This window comes from Rhea pennata, chromosome 2 (assembly GCF_028389875.1).
Source record: "Rhea pennata isolate bPtePen1 chromosome 2, bPtePen1.pri, whole genome shotgun sequence".
NCBI classification, from domain to species: Eukaryota; Metazoa; Chordata; class Aves; order Rheiformes; family Rheidae; genus Rhea; species Rhea pennata.
The window spans coordinates 139,227,626-139,250,237 of NC_084664.1; the positions used below are offsets into that span (position 1 = coordinate 139,227,626).

The following is a 22,612-nucleotide window of genomic DNA, read 5'->3' on the forward strand; positions in this document are numbered from 1 at the left end:
TGGATTTTTTTGTTCCAGGTAACATGTCCTTCTGGGGTTGAATGACAGAGATAGACCTTGCACATTTGATATACTACTTAAAGGAGCCAACAAACTGTTAATTTTACAGAAAAGATTGTTTCTTTTATTATTGCACATAACTATTTGTAAAAGAAGGACCTTCTGATTCTTTCAAAATAGATACTAATACAGTAAGCAGTTACAGCATTCCAGGATTAAATTTCTACAGAGTTATATTTATTTTTCTTTCTAAAAAGGAAGGAGGAAATACACCTTTCTCTTTTTATTCTTAATGGGTTCCTTGTAGTTGCATAAAATGATATTGTTAAAAAAGCCTGTATTGTATTCCCTATTCTTTATTGTAAAAAGTCATCATTTCCCCTGCTTTAGATAGGTAACTTTTAAGTTCATATTTTCTCAGGCCCCATTTAGACTGTGAGGCTTTTCTGCCTCATTCTCAACATGATGTTGCCTGATCAACCCGCTGATTTGTTTTAAAGGGCTGCAGAAGTGGAGGCTGGCATAAAGGAAGGATGCAAATCCACCAAAACTCACTTCCTGGGATTTTGACTTAACTTCGCAGTTACTTTAGGAACTCTGTCCTTTGCCACTTTAGACATGGATATCACCCTCAGAGTCACACCCAACGATTTTAAATCTCATTTTCAGATTTGGCATTGTTCTGGTGGAAGTATAAGCAAGGGAAAAAAAAGGGGGGAAGAAGATAACATGGGGTAAATATTTTATCAACAAGGTTGTAAAGGAGAATAATGCCCAGTGGAATGCGACTACAAAGCTGATTAATCTTTCTGGCCTTTCATTTGTTCTTGTGGGGGAAATACCTTCTTTCCTTCCCCACAGCGCAGCTCCTGCAAGGCCTGCCAGTTCCTCCAGGCGCTTGACAACTCTTGCCTATGCATTTTGGAGTCATCAGGCTCTTGAGTCAGTGTATCCTCCTGTAAGCCTCACTTAGCTCAGGAAAAAAGCACATTTTTTTTTTTTTTTTTTTTTTTAGTGCATTTTAACTACAAACATGGCAAAACCTAGGCGACATCATTGGGCATGCTCCCACCTGACTGACAGCCAGTATAAAGCAGCAGGCACCTTGCAAACCCCTCTGTTGTAGCCGGCTTCTTCCTGGGCCATCGGGTACAAATCCCTTAATTAACTTGAATTAATTGGCAGTCTGATAACCCAAGCTGAAAGGCTTTGGGGCAGATCAGGTGTATCAGAGCCCTCGGGTAGCCGTGGTCGAGCGGTGCCTGTGAGGGTGCCCCCGGCCCGCGCCGGCAGCGGCCGCCCCGCCAGCGGCGGGAAAGCCTCCGCGGGCGCCTGAGGGGGGAGCCGCAAAGACCCCGGGGCGGAGGGCGGGTGGGGGGACACGGGGGGGGGATGAGGGGGGGGGCGTTTCACAGGGTGCCGCGGGGCACAAGTATAACGCGTGAGGAGGAAGGCGAGCGCCGCCGGCGCCTTCCCGCCCACGGGGAGAGCGGCTCTCCTCAGGGCCCCCCCGGCCGGCGCCCCGCGCTCCCGAGGGAGGCAGCGCGGCGGGGGCGGGCGAGGCGGTTGGTGAGGGCGGGTAGTTCAAACCCAAGCGAGGGAAAGCGGCGGCGGCGGCACGCGAGCAGCCGCTGGGGGTGGAGGGAAGCGGCTCCTCACTAGGGCAACCGGAGCCCGGCGGCGGGCCGCGGAAGCGGCAGGGTCCCCGGCTCCGCCAGCACAGCCGGCCGCGGGGGTCTCGCCTGCAGCCCCGCTCGGGGAGCGCCGCCCGGCCCGGCGGCGGCGCGGGCTGTGCGTGGGGAGCGGCGGGCCGGCGGCTGCCTGAGGAGCACGTGAAGCGGCCGCTGTGCTCCTGCCCAGGTGACTGAGAGACCCTCAGGTGTTGCTCCCTAGGTAGCCGTCAATTATCTTCCTCGCTGGGTAATTAGACCTTACAGTAAACGAATATATAGAGCAACTGAAAACTCCTTGTTTCTGAGCTGCCATTAAATCGCTGGGTAGGTTGCTGTTTCTCTGCATAGCTCCCTTTTCTTCTCACATCTTACTTTAGGATATCGATAGGGGTAAATAGTACTTTGAATACAGCACCCTTCCACTGGAACATCTCGAATTGCTTCACAAACTGGGGTAAGTGACCCCCTCCTCTTCCAGCTAGCCTGTAGCTAGTTAATGCTTCCTCAGCATTAACACCTTCCTCGTGTCAGGGACTGCCCAGGCTTTGATCTGGGAGCTCAAAGAGCAGAGTTCTCGGATAAAGTTAGTTCTACTGCAGCCGTAATAACTGTTTAGATAACAGAGAAAATATTCTTGTATCGCAGCAGCTTGATCTTCATCATTTTGTTAACGTGATGAACAGGGACAAACAAGAACAGAAAACAAATATTTAAAGGGTAAAAATGATGGCTATGCATTACTTAAGAATGTAAACTAGCGTAAGAAAGAAACAGGCTCAACTCCACCTTAGAGCTGATGTCTCAGCACCACTTATGTTGCCTTCTAGTAACCAACTTTTTTTTTTCTTTTTCTCTAGGACACACTGTAAGAATGAGCTTGCTACATATTATTCCTTGCCTAACTATCCTAACCATATTCTTAGTTTAGTTTGGTTCCCTGAATACACTGCAAATGTTTCTAGAACACTTGATTGTGTAAACTGCCAGGAAATTTGCAGTTGACTTGTATGTCAGTTTTAGAACCATGAAATTAACAGTAAGGACAAGAGAAATGGATAGAGCACAAGGATCTATGCTCAGCAGATATGCATTTTACTCCTTCCTTGGTAACTGATTTGCTGTGTGACTAGTCTTCTCTTCTTTACACAGATGTTTCCTGACATCTAAAACAAGTCTAACAGCACTTCCATAAGTTACTTCAGTATCTTCAACTGAAAAAGGGTTGGTATTATGTAATAAATCCAGTAGATCAAAATTTCTTTCTGAGAAGAAAGGAAGTACTTAGAAAACACTAAACAATTCTTAAAAGATTTAATTAATTGTCTGTTATGAGTACAAGTAATGCCTCATTTCACTTTGAGAAATGTTCAGAAGCTCTATAAGGTTTTTCTTTCAATACTGGATTTGTAAAAGGAATCTTGGAGTTGAACTAATTCTTACCTAGTATAACTTATTTAAAATAACTTTTCACCTCAGTTTTGCATACACATTATACTAGGATCTGTCATAAGGAATTATCATGGAATGTGTTTGCTCTGTGTCTGTATTGCAGTACTTCCTTACAATTTTTTCAGAATAATGACCACAAAATCAATATAAGAAGCTCACAGGCTCCTCCTGCTGGACCTAGGCATACTTACAAATTTAGGCTTTTATTTGAGACTTTTATTTACTGACATAGTTTTCCTTCATCTCTTTGTCATTTTGATCTCTCCTACAGCTGCAAAAACTTGGATTTTTTTCTACGATTTTTCTGCCTCTTGAAACACAATTTTAATAAAGATTTTTGTACTGTATATTTTTTTTAAGATTTCCTCTACTCTCTTGTTCATAAATTTAAATAACTTCTACTGTGGAATGGCTGAGAACAAAACTGCAGGCATGAGTTTTCCATTGTTTCCTCAACATGCCGCCTGAACACTGAGGTTGTAAACTGCAAACTTACATACTTTTAACAAAAGTTCATGTGGTTTGATTTGTGTCCAAGAAAGTTATTAATGTTTGTAAAGGTAAGTGTGGGTATGTGATTTTGGGGGATTGAAGATTTAAACAGCTGTCTCTAAATATCATTAAAAATGAAATATCTCCATCAATATTTGTTGGTAGGAATACCTCCTGACAATGTTTGTTAACTTACTGCAGTTCACCTAAATGGATATACACGGATAATGAGACCTATTCTTTTTGTAGATTACACAAAGATAACATCCTTTCTCTCATAGTTCTTCCTCATTTTATAAAAAAAAAGTTATGCTGAAGTAGTATTCACCTTCTAGTGTGAATAATCAATTCCAGAGTTGCAGTATCAGCATGGTTCTACAGGCCTTTATGCCAAGTCCTTACAGTCTGTTCTTGTCCCGCTCCTCTGAACTTGTATATGTTGCAATCTTCTCACAGCAGAGGAATGCCTTCTGTATTACAATGATCATGTAGAGGGCCTTCAGCACCAGTCAAGAATGCCAATTAAATGACCCAGGCTCATCAAATGATAGTTTATTTGTTTACCATTTGTTTGTTTTGTCCTTGCAGTTTGGGTTTCCAGCTCCTTGTGCCTCACGCCTGAGGGCTCAGCTAGGTTAGGATTGTTGGTATATTAGCAAAGTCTCAATGTTTGGTGTTTTCCTATAAAAATCCTGATTTTGTCTGGTCTCAATGATTGCTTCCAGGTTTATGTTCTGAACTACCAATGCTAAAGACCAATAACATAGACTACTAAAAAAAAATGCTGATTCAAACTCTAAGGGTCTTAAACCCATAGGAGTTTAGTATGAACTCCTATGGTTTCTGAGAGTCTGGTATTATTCATAATGTCTTTTATGTATCTGCCATATCTTGTGTATGTGCCTATTGCCATTCTCATTTGGATGGAGAAATCCTTTGCACATTGAATGGCAAAAAACAATGTATTCTTACATCTGTTATTTAAACGGGTGTGTCAGCCATGTTCAACTTTTTAGGAAAAAAAAACATAGTATGTCTAGAAGCTTCTGTACTTTCTAAGTTTAAAAAGAACCTTCAGGGTGAAGAACTGCACAAAATACTGTCATCATTGCATGAAATAGACTTACATTCTCTCACCAGAAATATAGAAAGGATAGTCAGTCCATCAGTTTCCTCAAAGTATAAAGACTTAGGGCACTCATTTTATCAACAGAACTGAATAGTTGTCTTCCAAAATGACATTTCAGTGTTAGGGCAAGTAAGAATGGAGTGTTAGCTTTGTGATTAGAAGTCAGGACTTATTTTCTTCAAGGGACTGCAAGAACTGAAAAATAAGATCTGCAGATTTGTGACTCATGATTAATACCCTCTTATTTAAATTTAGACAAAAGGCATTTTTTCCTTATTAATTTATTACCAGAACTTTTGCTGGTTCTTGAATTGAACTGTTTGTAATTGGAGGAAGCAATAATAGCATTAATCCTCATTTTCTTTTTAATTTGACTTCAGTAGGACTGAGATCTTAGTTGCTGTCACTTATTTGAAACTTGTATATTCTAATTTCTCATTTATGATATGTTATACATGTTAGCTGTTCATTTTAACCATCTTAATTATGATTTGTGTTCATGTATAAGCACTGTTTTCACTAAGACTAATGAAAATACATTAGTTACAGCAATCACCTTGACAGACTTGCACAAAGCTTTTTCACTACTCTGCATGTCTTTTATTGATCGCTCTCATCGTTCGTTTCCGAAATAAAAATGGTATCTTCATTTACAGAGTCAGTGCTGAGCAGAAGATGTCAGAGAGTCATTCAGTCATGTTCAATATTCTTAAAAGAAATAGGTTAATGTCTCCAAACAACAATGCTAAATACTCCAGTTTTAAAGACTCATGTTCTACTTCAGTATTTCTGGACAGCAGATGCAACGAGTCATTAAAAGATCCTGATGCAGAAGAGAGAGATGCACAGAGAACAGCAGGTCTATTATTACTGCAAGAGCATTCTGAGCATACTCCTCCAAATTTACTCTTTCCTGTGTCATCATCTATTGAAAATGAGATGAATTCTATCTCCTTATCAGAAAGAAGAGAAACAAACAGAAGTACAGATTTTTTTGAAACTCCTAAAGTGAGTAAAAAAGACTCATCACTGCGTAGGAGACTACTTTTATCTAAGACTGCTCCAAGTGGCACCACCATAGGATGCTGTGAAAGACAAGACAGTTCTTCAGGAAGCAGCAGGAAAAAAGTATTCTCTTGTGCTTTGAGCTTTGAAGAACGATTTTCACAAACTTCAGGTTCTCCAAGAGATAAAAGTTACAAACCTCTTGCAACTAGCACTTCAAAAACTGAAGAGTCTAGTCCTGATAGCCAAAAGAGGAGACTGACCTTTTCACAGCAAAGGTCGTCTACACTAGATGAGTCTAAATGTAAGGATGCAACACTACCAGAACCAGAATGTTTATCTCCAATTCAGTGCAAGGACAATGTTAGTAATACTAATGAACTCAGTGAAGGTGTCCTTATGAGTGTTAGTGGTGGGTTGCTTAGGACTCCTACTCCTAGTACGTTACCTGAGGCTAACGAGGGTAAGTCCCTGACTTCTATCAACAGTCTTGTAGAGAACTTTAACTGTGAACTAGGTAATATAAACACTCCCCCTGTTAAGCTGGCAAGTTACCCAGATCTTTCCACGCCTGAGGATAGTGGATATAATTCACTTCATTTGGATAAATCAGGAGATTCATTGTCTGATCATGAGGGATCTTTCCAAGAGTTCATCCAAAAACAAAAAGAAGCTTCCAAAATTCTGGATAGTAAAAGAAAGACAAGAAAACTTGAACGGGTTAGAAGGTTATCAACTCTTCGTGAACAGGGCTCGCAGTCAGAGACGGAAGAAAATCATCATGTCAGTCCTCCTAATTCAGTGTATGTTTTAACAGAAGAAAGAAACTTTGTCAGTGAAGATTGTGCATTGATTTCAAAAGAAAACACTAATAGAGACTTTGTTTTAAATCATGGAGATCTCTCAAGAACTCCTGCTCTGCAAATAGTTCATGAAATTTGCTTGCAAAGCCAAAGACCAGATCAAAATCATACCTCAGAGAATGTTGTTAGGAAAGAAGTATTTGCATTAGAAGATGTTCTTGCTGGACTTATAGGCAAGAAAATGGGCCTTGAAAAATTAGATATCTTAACAGAATTAAAATACAGGAATTTAAAACATATTCTTGCTATAGTGTTAGATGCTTTGACAGTGGAAAGTCTATGCAGGTAAGTACTATTACTATACTATGATACTTACTGTGCAGGTAAGCTCTATTATTGTTCAAAATATTGAAAATGTATTTCTGCTAATGGATTGGAATAAGGTCTGGAGTAGTGGGGGTTTTCAGTAGAATTTTTGTTGCTGACTTAGGGAAAACCAAAGTTTGTCACCTGTGACCAGGTTGTTCTTTCTATGTAGTTCTAAAAACATAGAGTACTTTTTAAAAGGAAAAGAAAACCCTGCCAGTGGGGATTACTAAACTTAAATCATCGTGCCTTTAAAATTTTAAATGTATTAAATATGTATTTAAGCCTAGAAAGTCAGTTGTTCTTGTTGCATGTTGCCCAATAATGCGCAGTACTCAATCTATTTTCTAGATTTTTTTTTGCATATTTAATTTCATTAGCTATTTATAAGCACAAAACCAAAATTGCTCAGTTACTTTTTAAAAAATCAAAACATTTTTTTCATGGGCAATGTTCTGGATTCATTTTAAATCAATAGAAGTTGTCACTTATTTAAAAGAAATTGAATGCCGTGTTTGTTATTAGTTACAAAGGCAATAGGAGAATGGGTGGAAGTATAAGGACCACAGGTATTCTCAGGACATTTAGCATTTATTCAAGTTTGTACCCAAAGTTGCATTCTTTCATAAATCTAGTTTATGTAGGAGGAAGAAACTTGCTTGTTTTTGTAACCTGAAGAAGTGCTGTTACCTGTATTGCAATTGTCTGCAGAAGTCTTGTATGTAATTCTATGCAATGGTATGGAAGAGTACTTGATCTATGTTTTGTGACAGTATGGTAAACTCCTGTAGTATATAGCATCTGCAAAATGACCAAATTAGTGTGTGTAATCATACAAAAATCTTGAAGTCATTTCATTATCATGACTTCACTTTCAGCAAAAAATGTGAAAGTAGATAACTTTTTTTTAACTCATTTGTTCCAGCATTTGGAAAGTAAGCAAAAACTGGCGTGAAATTGTCAAACAAGACAAAAGTGCAGATAGGAGGAGAAAGTCATACATGAAATACCTCAAAGAAGAAGCTGGGGTAAGGTTTCTCTCAAAGAAAGTATTTTTCAAGAGGGAAAGAACATAGGCCAGATGAAAGAGTAGATATCTCGTGAAACTCAGAAAGCTGATAATGACAGTTCTAATGCAAGTATGTTAAAAACTTTAACATTCTAATGTGACTGTTTTTATTGCTTTTTAACTGGGCACAGTTTGAATAACCTTGTAACCATGTAAATTTTTTGAGCTTTCTGTTGGATCAGTTCCTGAACTGATTCTAGCTTTGGATTTTAAACTCTGTTCTATGCCTTCATGTGCCATGCTTTTCCTCATTTTCCATTTTTACTTTAGACTGCAATCCAGTGGGACTCACACTTGATTATTTGCTGATTATTTTCAGGATTGTTTGCAGCTTAGCTTCTTCAATCTGTAATTGTGGACATCAGGAGTTATGTAGATGTTTTTAAAGAGGTATTTAGAAGAGCAAGCATATTATCAATAGTAGAATAATTTTTAGTCAGTCCTCACAACTTAAGCCCTGTACATCCACACACTTTAGTGTAACCTTGTTTTAATTGTGACAAAAGTTTTGTTTGTTCTTTCAATGCTTACTATTAATCATATCCTACTTCAGAAACCTGACAACCAGCAGGGAGTAAAGAGGTGTTAAAAGGCAGTTGGCTTGTTTACTCTGCTTATGGGACTATTTTTACGGTTCCTCTCTTGTTCATTTATTTAAGACAAATATTTGATAAAACATGCACTATATATGATTTGCTTTCATATCTTGCCATTGAACAGGGGAAACCTTAAAAAATAAGAAACAGCTACAAATCCCAAATTAAATAAAACTGTTTCCTTTAACTTTTTTCCCCTTATAATTGTCATTTTTAACAGGGGTATTTTTTGAAAGCTGAAGATGCTGCCACAAGATTTAATCTTCTCAGCAGATCTGCCCTAAGGCCTGTTCAAGCTCTTGCCAAAACTCCTGTAATACAAACCCCACCTTCTTGCACTGAACTTCTAACACCCATGAGATGCAACTCAGTTCCCCGGTCTATTAGTAGACAGGAAGAATATATAAAAGTAAGCAGCTAAGAAACTTCATTCTCAGATTTTAGAAGAATTTGAGTCACAAGAATTAAGTGGCTTTTTCCTCTCTCTGTCTCTCTCTCCCTCTCTTCTTTTTTTTTTTTTTTTTTTTTTTTTTTTTTTTTTTTTTTTTTGCTACAGGTTGCCAAAACTCTGTTCACTGATGAGGCTTTAAAACCCTGTCCAAAATGTCAATATCCTGCAAAGTATCAATTGGTAAAGAAACGGGGATTATGTAGCAGAGAGGCCTGCGCATTTGACTTCTGTATTTTATGTCTGCATGCTTTCCATGGCTCAAAGGATTGTAGTAGTTTATCTGCAAAAAGGCAGAATAAAAAAGATGCTCCTCCAGGAAGTGCCCAGAGCAAGAGAAACTTAAAAAGACTCTAAATTTGTAAGAAATACAAGTCCTTAGAGGAAGGGAAAAATGAGTGAAATGTAAATTGTTAGTCTTGTTCATATTCTTCCTAAATATACACACTTTGAAAGTCTCGTTCAATGTGGTTTTGCTGGCTTATCAAGATGATGACTTCTTATGTATATATCTTAATCAGTTTAGTGTATTTTTATGATTTTGAAAAAAGTTAACGTTTTAAAAAACTGTCTTGTTTTACCTGTTGTGTAGCTAGGCACTTACTAACATCTTATTTTTCAATAAAGTACCTTAAATGTAGTCTTCAATATCTAGTTTACAGCATCTTACAGATGTTTAAATACGTGATTCTTGTCTTAATGACAAATTAAAGAAAATGAAACTTTTTAAAAAAACTTTTCTATGGGATTTATTTATTGCTTGCTTTAAGTTACAGTAAAAGTAAAATATATTACAGGAAGCCATAAAGTAACTATGCAAAGGAAATACTGCTACCTATGTAAATGATGATACCACAAAAGCAATATATTATCTGAGTCTGAATTTAGTATCAGAATGAATAATTTGCTTTTCTTCACTTAGCCCACATAATGCAAGTCAATACAGGAGTAATTTCTAAATCAAACTAATGTTTGATTAATATTCTCTTATGCTGTGTGGGTGTTTTTTCCCAGAAGATTTCTTGTCTTTATTTTAAAATGTTAGGTGATATAGAGCCTACCGCATCTCTAAACAAGCTCTTCCAGTACCCTTGTTGTTTTGAACTTATGGTTTATACCTAGTTTGACTTTGCTTCAGCACCCAGGTATTGGATCATCTTTGTATATTTTTCTAGATTTAAAAACTTATCCACTGCCAGAAATGATTCTTTCTTTATTTTTAGATTTAAGATCTTTTTTATTTTTTTATTTTGTGCTAAGTAGGCTGATGCCTTGCAGAAAAAAATACAATCCATCTCTCAGACCCAAATGCTCTTTTTTTTTATATATATAAAAAAAAAAAAAAAAACAAAACTCATAGCAATTGTTAACAGCTTGAAATACAGATAACTTTACACAGTACTTACTATATGGAGATATAATGTTAATTTACTACCCCAGCTGAGATTTTTCTACTTCAACATCCAATGAATTGTCACAAGCATCTTGCAGCGCGTTTGTAGCCAGCTGTCCCCCCACCACTGTCCCTCTGTTTTTTGTATTATGCTTGATATTCTTGATCTTATGATTTACTTTGTGCATTCCTAGATGAGATTTAGCACTGTGCTGTGTTTAAAATAGAAACAAAGTGGTAAATAAGATGCCATAAAAGTGTTAGTGTTAGCTTCATCAATCAACATGATGCCATTGAAGGGATCAATTCAAAGCTTAAAATATCTGCTAGATATGTTTATTGCATTAACTAAAATATCAATACTTTTTTTTATTCCATACTCATTTGTACTCTAAGGTGTTTTTTTTTTATTTTTATTTATTTTTTGTTTTTATTTTTTTTGCCCTCTAGAGTTAGACTGGTAGCTCTTAATCTGGAAGGCTGAAAGAGGAGTGTTTATGGAATGTACTCTGAGGGGATGGTTGAGGGGAAGTATTTTGGAGTAAGCTAGTGAATAGAGGTATGTGAATATACAGTTTAGGCTTGGGAAGAATGGCAAGTCACTACAGAGAGGACATTATACAGGGAAAACAGCAGAACTATTTAATGTTTGCATTTTTCTAATATTTTGGAACTTTCCAAGTATCCAAAGTATTAAAAGTTAGTAGTTTGAAGAACTATTGGATTGTTTCTTTTATCATTCTTAGGTATAAAGTAACTAACCGTACATTTTTGAGATGTTTAATAGTTTCTATTACAGGATAAGCTGATATCATGAAGAGGAAATTCCCTGTTAGAAAGGTATATTACTCAAGCCTGAATATGTATAATTGATAACTTGATAGTAACTTCATATGGATCCCATTAGTGATACTAGTGTTAGGGGATGCTAGTATCTGCAACACATAAGTACAGCATGTCATAGCATTAAGACTCCTATAGCCATCATTACATTATACCTTTGTTAAATATCATTGTTATGTCTCTAATACAAAGAAAAAGACAGCTTTAAACACATGATTGAAACTGGTGGGAGAATCACCACAGATAATGAGATGATTTAGCTCACAATTCTGATGTGCAGGACTGCAGTCTGGTCCAGAAAAACTTGGGGAGCAATTCATATGTTGAAAACTTGAGCAATAATTCTTCAAGTATTTCCAAAATGGACACCCCCTTGAATGAGAAGCCATATGGCAACTCAGTTGAAGTCAGTTGCTGATAAACAACCTTTCACTTTGAGAAAAATTTCTGATTTTTAGTATGAGAGATGTGTACTTATCTAAAGAGTTTGTTTTTGCTAAATCAGAATAATTCAAGGAGGAGATGAGTGAGGAACTGTTTTGGTGTGGCAATTGCTTGTTTTAAAGGGTAATATCTTTGACACCTATAATGTTCATCCAAAAGGAACTAGCTTGAGAGAAAAATCATTTGAATTCCATTTCACATTTTTAAACATTTTCCTATTTTGGGATGTTAGGAACTTTTCTTCTGAATTTATATCACAAAAATCTTGAATCATATGTTTCTTGTTCAGATAAGTCTATCACAGATGTAATGCTATGCTCTGTTTGGTGAGAAGTTCTTTGCTGCCATCTACTGATACACTGGAGGGGAAAAAAAAACTGAGGAAGTCAGTTTGACTTCAATGGCTCTGCAAAAATGATTGAGATATATCTGTGTTTTAATAAAAATTTCTTTCAGCCTTGGCATCAGGAAGAAAAGAAATGTTCATACATTCAATTTGTGGCTAACAAACAACTGTAACAACGTTTGTAGTCTATTAATATGTTATCCAATAGCCTCTAATGGTTTGGGTGAAGGGAATGAATGATTTCAACATGTCTGATTGCTCTTTCTTTATTGACAGAAATGAAAGTCTTCAGGCTAGGGTAACTTGACTAGGTAGCTAGACTGACAGCAGGGAGAAGAAAGATGCAAGAGCAGCACTGCGATAGAAGCAGTATAATGGCAAAGGTCAATAATTTTCTCAAATATTCTGCCTATGATTATTTTCAAGCTCTAAGATTTCTCTTAACAGTGATAATAAATTGTCACTATTAAGAGGGAAGGGAGGAGTGACTTGTCTTTCACTTCAGAACATGGCAATAATGAGGTTAAAATGAATACTAAAGAAAATATTGCACTTGTTTGCTACTGACAGACTTATTTTTACAATCTCCAATTCTGTTTTACACTTCAATTCTTTCCCACTCAGCCAGACATGACTTACAGTTGGGAGGATCAATATTACCTACAAAGGATGCCCAAGGGATGTGTTTAGATTTTCAAAAGTTGTGGTTTGAGCCAGGACTGTGGGTTTAAATTCTAAAATTAATTCTTAGAAATAACCTTTGTCAGACCTTGATAGACCTTGCTGTAAGAATCATACCTTATAAATCTGTTTTTTGTGGAGCAGCAATCATAAAGCTCAAGTGGTCTGTGAGAAGGAAATTGAAATTAGAGGGAAATTAGAGTTCTGATGGCTCTTTCATTGGTGACAAGTAGAGAACAACTTGGAGGGGCAGGCAAAGTTAAATGTTTTAAATCATTTACAGCTTGGAGACTGTTAGTATCTGCTCTCTTACTAACAATCTAAAATGACAACAAATTCTGTTCCTTAAACTTACTTAAGGAGCTCACCCACATCTGATCCAATTATTTGCTATTCACTAATGCCCTTCAGGCAGTTCAGGCCATTAAGGTTAATTCTGATACAAGAAGTAATTCCTTTTCTTAGGCACATGAAGAAAGCACAGGAATGTCAGATTAGAAAAGAATTTCTGGTTCATGGAGCCTAGTATCAAGCTCTTAAAACAGCTCATCCAGCTCTGTCTTAAAGCTGGGTAGAATTCCCCTCTCTTTACCTCTGCACTGGAAATCTGTTCCAGATTGCTCTGCTGGTCAGAAAATTTCAAACAACTGGTCAACTTTTTTCTATTGTAGAAATAGAAATAGCAGTATTGCAGAAATACTGAATAGCAGTATTGCTATTTAGGTAGTTCTCTTCCATGCAACTGCTTCTCACCTTTAGGTTTTTTCCCAGAATTATGATTGTGTGGTGTAAATACTCTCTCACCCTGTATTTCATTGATGGAACAAGCTGAACTTGATTTCTTCTCTTAGATTCAGCCTCTCTTACTGGCTCTCCACTGTTTGCATTTGAATGTGTTTTCCTCCGAAACTATGCAGCAGGTATTCCAGGTAAAACCTCCTCAGGACCTTGAATAATATTAGTGCTTTCCCTCCTCTACTAGAAATACTTTGACTACTACATTGTAAGATTAGCATTTGCCTCGTAAATGGCCTGTACATATTTGCAGTTTAGTCACTAGGTGTAGTACCTTCACATGCTTATCTCAAATTTTGAAAAGATAAGAACCCCGTTTCTTCTATAAATTGTTACTGATCCTGAAGGGCATGACCACTTTGTGCTACTCACCTTCAGGCTTTTTGCTTTCCTCAACTCAGTTTTGAAGTGATCTAGTGTTTTCTGTGATTAAACAAACCCTCCTGTATCTGACATCCTCACTAAACAATTGTCTTGTCAAATTCATTAAAATACTACTCTATTATCCTTGAGACTGATTTTCAGGAACCCTAGGAGGACTTTTTGTATTTTTAGCTCAACAGTTCAGTGTTCTCATGCATTCAGTCTTGTACATAGTAGGTCATAGTTTTCTAATATGACTGAGCAAGTATAACTTGGGCCTGTTATTGAATGCGGTAGTCCTGCTCTCAGTTTTGTGTTCTTGACCTACTCATTTGTTCTGGTACTGGCACCTGTCTGACCTCATCATAAGCAAACCTGCTGGCTTAATTTTCTGCTGCTTTAATTCCCTACACCAGATAACTATGAAGTCAGAGCAAACGGTAGTAACAGCGCAAGGGAAGCAGCAGGAATATGCAGCTGGGGTTTGGGAGCATTGCTGTTTTCAGCAGTTGCTTGTAGTTGGATTGGATTGGCCACACTGTAAAACTGCAGTTTCCCCGTTACAGACATGTTAACATTAGTTTGCTTTTGCATGAGGTTAGAGGTAATCCATTAACAAATATCAAATGACTCAAACTGCAGTGTGATTTCTTTAATGGAGCCACTAGTTATAAAAGTATAGGATAGGCTGTAGATGTAATAAATGCTTGTGTTCTTATCTGGGAAGATCTAGAGGACAGAAACCAATGAAAATCTGAGTTTTATTGCTAAAATCATTGCAGAATTTACCTAACTGTGGGAGAACTGGTGCAGAAATAAGATTATCCAAGCTTGTAACTATTTGTGCAGTCTTTCTTCTCTTTCTATCAAGCTAAATCAAAATTCTATTTTTGGTGCAAATTCTGTAATCAGTGTTTTACAGGATTTTTTGATGCGAATTATCTAGCAGATTGTGCTATCACATGCCAGATTATTCCCCCCCCTCCCAACAAGTCTGCTCCCTGGGAGCTGTGTTTATAACAAAGAAAGTTTTTCTATGTTATGTGACTTTTTAAGCTTTGGTTAGTTGTATTAAATCTTTTTATTAAGACTACTTCATATTTTTCCCCTCTTAACTTTGGCAGCCCTCTGTACAGTGCTAGAACCTGCCCAGACTTGCAAGAAGCATTGATTGCAAGGCTTTATTGAGTTGGGTGCTAATGGATGAGTAGTAAATAAAACAATTATTCAACTTAAAATACAGATGGCATAGAGTTCCGAATGAACCCAAAGATTGGTGTTGAATACTAGAAGCTTCATGTAAATAGATCTCTACATTAGAAACTGGAGTTCACATATTTAAAGCCCCCCCATACAAACCTTCTTTTTTTTTTTTCCTAGGTTCTAAAACTAATTCTGAAAACAATTGTGCAAGAGTAGCTAAACTGTTTTGTATTAATTCTGTAGACACCTTCCAATTCCAAATAATGGAATGTGGAAAGTGCCCCTGTATTTCAGGTGCTTTTCTTCAGGCCTGTATTACGTATATCAGCTTATGAAAAATTTATTTCCGTAAGCTGTTTCTGTTTAAGCTTAAATACTGTGTCATGACCAGAAATAGCTGAAGTGATGGAGGTGTATAGAAACCTCAGGCAGAAGAGGGACAGCTAGCTGAGAAGGAATAGTATCCTAGATAACCATAATTAAACTTGCTATAAGTCATTGTTTGGAGCATCCAAGGTGTATGTAGAATTGAACAACACTTGTGAATGGGTTTTCATTTTAACAGAAATGCTAATCAGCATCCTAAAGTGCTTCAATTGCCTAAATGGAGGCCTCCCAACTCATATTCACTTAACTGTTAAAGTTCCCTAAGTACTGAAATGTGCTTAACATTATTCAGCCTGAAGAACGTGTCTCCTAGAAATGCTTCACTTTGACAGGACTAATTAGCTCAACACTTTGCTTATTGCTGGATCTCAATGATCTATATGTGAGGTTTTCCTCTGGAATGAATCCAGTGCATGTTCCTGCTGTATGTTTTAGTAGATTATATACCATACAGATTAAAAGCAAAGCAAAGATGTTGCTATTAATTCAAGCAGAGATTTTTTTTTTCTTTTTTTTTTTCTGGTTATTGAGAACATCTTCCTGTCTTTGGAAAAAATCTGCACACATTAAAAGCACTCCCATAAAACAAAGAAAATTCAGATTCAATTTGCCTTCATCCTTTTCCTGGTCTGCACTCTGTCATTGAGAACAAAAACTATGATGTGATGCAGTTATTTCCTAGCCTTGCTGTTGAAATCTTTTTTTCTTATGAATTAATTGAAGACTCTGGCCCAAACAAGGGCAGTGAGAATGAGCATAGCTTTGGAAGGGCAAGCTATGGGTCCTGCTTGTTGTTCCAGGCAGAAATACTCAGCAGCGCATTGCTAAAATTCCTGTTCTGGATTCCTTTCCTTAGAGTTCAATCATCGTAGAATAATCTAGGGAGACAGTCATGAAACAGGGAATGGTGAAAAAGGAAACAAATTAATGCCAGGAACTTTACTCAATTAATTAACTTAAACGTGAGCATATCTAAAGAGTAAAACTGCTTCCCTCCCTACCCCCCACTGAAAACAGACTTTGATTTCAAATGCAAACATTCTGCTGATGCTTTATCACAAGGGGGCACCAAAGATTTTTGTACAAAATAGAGCTACTATTTAATGCTTTAAGTTGTTTTTCTTCTTGCCTTAACCCTTACACAGTAACTCAATGTTACAAACGTAAAATGTTTGGAATAACTTAAAGCAAGGGTGGCTGTAATTCTTGCCCCCAAGAGCTGCATACCAGAATCTTCACATAGCTGAGAGAAGACTGGCATCCTGGGAAGCAGTTCAGATGATATTACTTCTCCAGGCCCTCTTTGCAGGGCGAAGCTGTGCAGGCACCCAGCCAGGTCCTACAGCAACCTAGCGAGATTGGCCTGAACAGTCACTGCTGGCTCAGTTCCTCTCTCAGCCATGGCTTTTGATTATCCAGCAGTCTTCATGCCATCTTGGCGCTAGTCCTAGTAGTAAAATGTAGCCTTTCCACGGAAATGTCACAATTGAAGTATCTGAGATTTGATGGTGTTTCAAGACCTGCAGATTCTGAGCTTACTGCAAAAAAAAAAAAAAAAAATAAAAAAATAAAAAAAAAAATAAAAAAAAAAAGTTCCCAAATACAGAAAATGCATTTGGTAATATAATTCAATATACTTTTACTAAGGATGGGTAATCTACAAGTGGCTCCTCAAACTATCATAAAGTGTTCATTGGAAAAAAATTCTGTTGTACACACGTTGTCCATATTTAATTGATGTTCTGATGGTTTTAGTGAACAAGAGGGGTAGCATTTAATTTTTTATTTTTAAACAAAATTGGGAAGGGGGCTAAATAGTTGCATGTAAGAGACTTTAACAAAGATCAGAACAGTAACATTTTTGTTAGATGAAAACTGGGGTGAGAATTTGGGAATTTAGTGTGTTCTTTATTCTTTAACTAGATATCTCAGGAGTACAGGAGAGGAAACTAGACTAGCTGGGAAACTAGACTACTTCATTAAAATAAGAAGGGTATGATTTTTATATGCCTTTCTTAAGCATTACTGAACACCTAAGTAGTCTCTATTAGTTATATTGTTCTTCACAGCCACTGTGTTGGCACTGCTGTGTTCTGGAAACTGATCCACATGACATAGCTTTTCTTCTTTCCTCCTGAATTTTATTCTTTCAGCTCAATGTGCTTCATTATAGGTACAAAAGCAACTTCTGCACTAGAACACAGGAAGGTGGGAGGGCTGCACATGTGAATCCACAGGCTGGGTGTGTTGGTAAACTCCCATGTGGATAATTTCCCTCTTAGCTAGGCAGTCTGGGGCTTGGGAACTATTGCTGACATCCATTTGACTGTAACAACAAAACTTGAAAGACAGGCACGCGTTCAGTGCTTGTTGTTGGGTACCTTATTTCCTATCCATTGTGGCTTCTTCGTGCGCCTTTTGTGTTTGCCCCTTAGTTGACTAGAATGCCTGTTAAGCCAAGATCAATGAACTAAGAACTAATGCAACTAAGAGTAAGAAGCAGTGGTGAACAGGTAAAGCTTAAACCTATATGGCCAAAATGTTTGTGTTACAAAACATGATTCCAGTTTATCTAAGTGAAACAGAAGAGAGAGAGTATTCTCTCAGTGATTATCCAAGTAAATTTCTGGGTGCAGGTCAAGGCTCCCTTAACTCACCTTCCCTCTCACTGTCTCATCCACTAATGAAAGGTTTCTAATGTCAATAGACCAAAGTTGTATTGTACCTCTTCCTTTACTAGCTAATACTTCCTATTTTATTTTTAAGCACTTATTTTTTTTTCTTGATTATTTTCAGAAACGTTTTCTTTCCTTTCATAATCCTTTTCTGATTCCTTTCAGAATCATTTACAACTGCTTCTTCCGATGTTTACGTTAATTTTATCCTACTGTGATTGAACAGTATTAAATTGTGCTATGTACTGGTACTGTAAAATCCAACGCTCAGAGGCCATACCACAGCAGTAGGTACTTTCTGTAGTTTTGCTAACAAACAGAATAACTTAAAATATTTAATGATCTATCTGAGGATCAGTCCATACTTTTTCCACCAGTATTCCTCAGGATCTGACTCCCGTTTTGGCAAACTGTTTGGTAGTGAATATTTAAGTAGGTCTCCTAGCATCTCTTTTCCAGTTGAGATCAGTGCTTTCTGATATCAAAAATAAAATGTATAGGGTGATCCTCCAAAGAAAGAATATTTCTTCACATTTAACTAGAGGCAGATATTTTTAAAGGTTTTTGGTATATATGGACACCAAATCTGAGATACAGAATTTCTTTTGAGATCATAGAATCATAGAATCAGTAAGGTTGGAAGGGACCTCTGGAGATCATCTAGTCCAACCTCCCTGCTCAGCAGGGTCACCTACAGCATGTTAGACAGGGTTGCATCCAGGCGGGCCTTGAATACCTCCAGAGAAGGAGAGCGATGGGAATTAGGTTGTAGTTGCCTTTGGAAATCATTCTAGATGCCTTTCTGCCTTATAAGCTTCTTATGGTGCCTTTAAAAAAGTCCCTAGAAATTGCTACTTTTTGAATAAGTAATTAATTATAGGGATGTTCATGATTTCACCATGATCATTGCCAGGAATCAAACCCATCTTTGCACCAAAAAGCACAGGCATATGTTTAGATTTAATGAAGCAATGTGGATGTGAGTTTGCTTTTTATTTTTTATTTTTTTTCCTTCACTTGAGCAAGCCATAAGGAGGAGACTTGTTCACACAGCAAGCTGGCATATCCTATCAGCATGTCTGAGTGCAGTATTTTTAGCAGTTTTGATCCAATTTGCCTGGATGGTATTTTGAAACACTCTTCCTGGTAAATGTTTGAGTGTCTAATAGTACTTTTAAAGTTTTTGAAAAGTAGAGAAAGAAGAGTCAATAAGATGAAAATCACAAGTAAAATTCACCTTCTCAAATGATCCTTCAGTAACGAACAGAGGAGGGAGATGCCCGCGCAGATAAGGAACAACTTTGTTATGCCCTTATTATTCTTCTCTTGCAGATCTCTTCTTGTGTTAGACTTCTGTGAGCTTCTGCTAGACACCCCCCTTCTGAAAATGCTAGTAACTTAAAATCTACTTGTAGTCTATTTACGTTCTCCTCTCTGGAATTCTATCACTCTCACCTTTTGCTGAACCTGTTCTCCCTCCTGTCCTGCCATTCATCTTTTCTGTGGGATCTGATCCTCTTTGGGGTGTGATCATAGCTTCAACTATACTTGTCAAATATTCTGCTACATTTTCAGTTCTGTTAACAATGGTGATAATCAAAATAAAAATGAGAAGAATATGGAAAGAGAAAAATGTGAGGAGAATGAGCTATCCTTTAGCTCATCTCCACCAACTGGAGCTGGCAATTTAAACTGGTAACAGAAAAATAGGAGTGAAAGGTGTGCAAACGCACACAAGAAATATTCAATCTAAATGTGTATTGATAATTAAGATAGAGAGAAATGACAGTAGCAACCCCTAATATATTGCTCATGAGAGAGTACAGTGCATACTTCCTAATGAGATTCATCCCAAAATTTTGAAGCACACTACAGAATGCCAAAATGTACCAGGAGGAGAGCAAAAAGAATTCTATTTTCTTATTGACTCATTTCCTCATCTGATCCAAACTTCACTTGTATCTAAGCTGACTTGTAGCTTCCACTTTTTATTTTTAAATAGGTGCATTTGTCATGTTTCTGTTGTTGTTTGTTCTTCAAGTATTATAAGCAACTAGGGAAGTTTAGGAAAATACTAGCTATACACCAAAGATTATATCTAAATCTACGCTACAAAGAAAAAAGGAATAGGAGGAAAACACTGGAACACTCCTCTAAGTATTAATTGGCAAGACACAAGTATATTAAGTAGTTTTATTACAAGGCTAACATGAATAAATACAATGCAGTACAATTCTGCTACCTGTTCAGAAACTTTCCCTTTACATTTTATGGATTATTTTGTTATACATATTTTTTTATGTGTGTGCACATATGTATATATTTATATACATATAAAAATATATATATACACATACACACATATGTGTAACAGACATACCTATTTGAAATATTTCATAATCCCAATAGAACATATCCTGATACAATGCAGTAATGATGCATTCAAGTGTATGTTGATCAGTGTTAACTTATGCTTTGTCTTCTGTAATAGAAACTACATGGAGAGCTTCACTTACAAGGGATTAACCAATTTTTCATTGGAATTATGTCCATGATAATTATATTGTCTATAGTTCACTTAACTTTGTGAGTCTGAAACTTTGTATTTTGTTCTTTGCTCCTGTTGAATATGCTTTTAAGGTATATGAAACTCTTGATTGAAATGTTTATCTTGGCTCACCCAGTGTATCTCTTAGGTCTTTGGAGATGCTGTTCTTCCCTTAAATGGAGAGCGAAAAAAAAAGAGCTAACCTGACAGCTATAAATATTCTGCCAAGATAATTAGAGGTAATTCTGGTATTTGGTAATTAGAGTAGTGATTCTGGTACTTGAGTGGGCACCCGCGTGGGTGGGAATGTGCATTTGGAACAAAGGATACAAAATACCATATTTTTTTGGCAAATAAACCTTTCTTCTGACACTCTGATATCTAATCTTCTGTTTGCTTGTTTTTTAATAGTCTTCCGCTGCCGGACTCTATGTTGTAGTCCCTGAGCACGTGAATTTGTTCTGTTTTTAGCTGATCATAGACTCCACCAATGGCACATATGAATTAAAATTATCCTTTTTTTTTTCAAAGCTGAAGAATATGGATGGAGATACTATATAGTTCTGTATTGTATGAAATGGGTTTAGTTTTCTGTATGCTTTTCTGGGAATGGAGAGCTCTTGCATCATTTTGGGCACTTCTGTAGTACAGCTGTTCCGCAGTACTGATTAGGCCTCTCAAACAGCCCTTTGCATAACTTGCATACATGGCATCTTGTACAGCTTTTGATCTTGGTGAGATTTATGCCAAACTACCGAAATCAGTGCAGTTCTGGAAATATGCAGAAATAGAACCTCTGAGGGAACTTTGATGCTCAAAAAGCCTGAAAGTAGCTGAAAGATTTAAGCAGTTCTAGGATCAGATGCCCACTAAGTAGTAAGTTTTCAGTCTCAATCGTGGAACATCAAAAACCCACCAAAATCCTCTTGGGGAGCCTGAATTCCTTCTTTGGACACAGCTTTAGCTAAACATGAAAAAGATGGTTCTCTTTTTTTGTCCGAGGGTGGCCTCCCCAGCCCAGGGAGATGCTAACATTTGGCGAGAAGGTCGTCTGCTCCTCTTGGTATCCTTTCTCCATCCGTGCAAGCTGTCTGTAACCCTTTCCCTAACCGACGGAAAGCCTTTGGGTTTCTGCTCGCTCGGCTCTGGCAGCAGCGGGGAGCGGAAGGAGCCCCGGGCACGGCTGTCACCAGGCCGTCACCACGTAGCCTGCGTTGCTGGGGCCTCACAATGGAGACGTTTGTGCCTGCTAGGAAACAGCCCAAGTATCATCTCGGCTCGGGCCGTGCAAAGCTCCTTCCCCTCTCTAGGCTGTCGCGGGAATTTCCCAGCGTAGCTGGGACTTGCTGCGTCTCCTGGGACCAAGCCTCACGGTCCGCTCACAGAATTATTTGATGCGTGGTACAAATCCATTGGTCATTAGTCACTTGATCTGAGGTTTTTACAGCAAAATTCTGTGTGGCTGAAGGGCTTAGCTACTTTGGAGGAAAGAACGACGCTGTTTTGGGCTAACAGCTGCTTAGGCTGGTTGAGAGAAGAGCGTTCAGTCTCTTTTCTTGCTGCTTATTTCACCTTAGCAAAACCCCTCAAATTCCCGGGTCACAGACATCTCTTCTGCGACCGTCGCGTCAGTGCGCCTGATCTGCGAGTCTGCTTCAGGCAGCTTCGCATCAGTAACGGAAGAAGTATTTGTTTACGGCTCAGACAAGCCCTGTTGGTGCCCTGCGTTGTTTGCAGTGCCATAGCAACCCAGGCTTGCTGTGAGCCACGCGGGAGAGACGGGCCGCCTTATTTCAGGCCGAGAGTCCGCAGCCAGGCCCAGGAATCCTGCAACTTAAATTTCTGGTCCTCAGCGGAGGATTTTTCCTTGGAGAATGAGGCTATAAGCTTGCGGGGGCAGGCGG

General features: G+C 37.9%; 1 protein-coding gene across 1 annotated transcript; it reads left to right on the forward strand.

Moving 5' to 3' along the window:
• The first annotated feature begins 5,418 nt into the window (after positions 1-5,418).
• On the forward strand, positions 5,419-9,387 carry FBXO43 (F-box protein 43). The gene is made up of 4 exons (XM_062568322.1): positions 5,419-6,896; positions 7,843-7,945; positions 8,803-8,991; positions 9,139-9,387. The coding sequence occupies exons 1-4, from the start codon at positions 5,419-5,421 to the stop codon at positions 9,385-9,387; spliced, it is 2,019 nt and encodes a 672-aa protein (XP_062424306.1).
• The last annotated feature ends 13,225 nt before the right edge of the window (positions 9,388-22,612 follow it).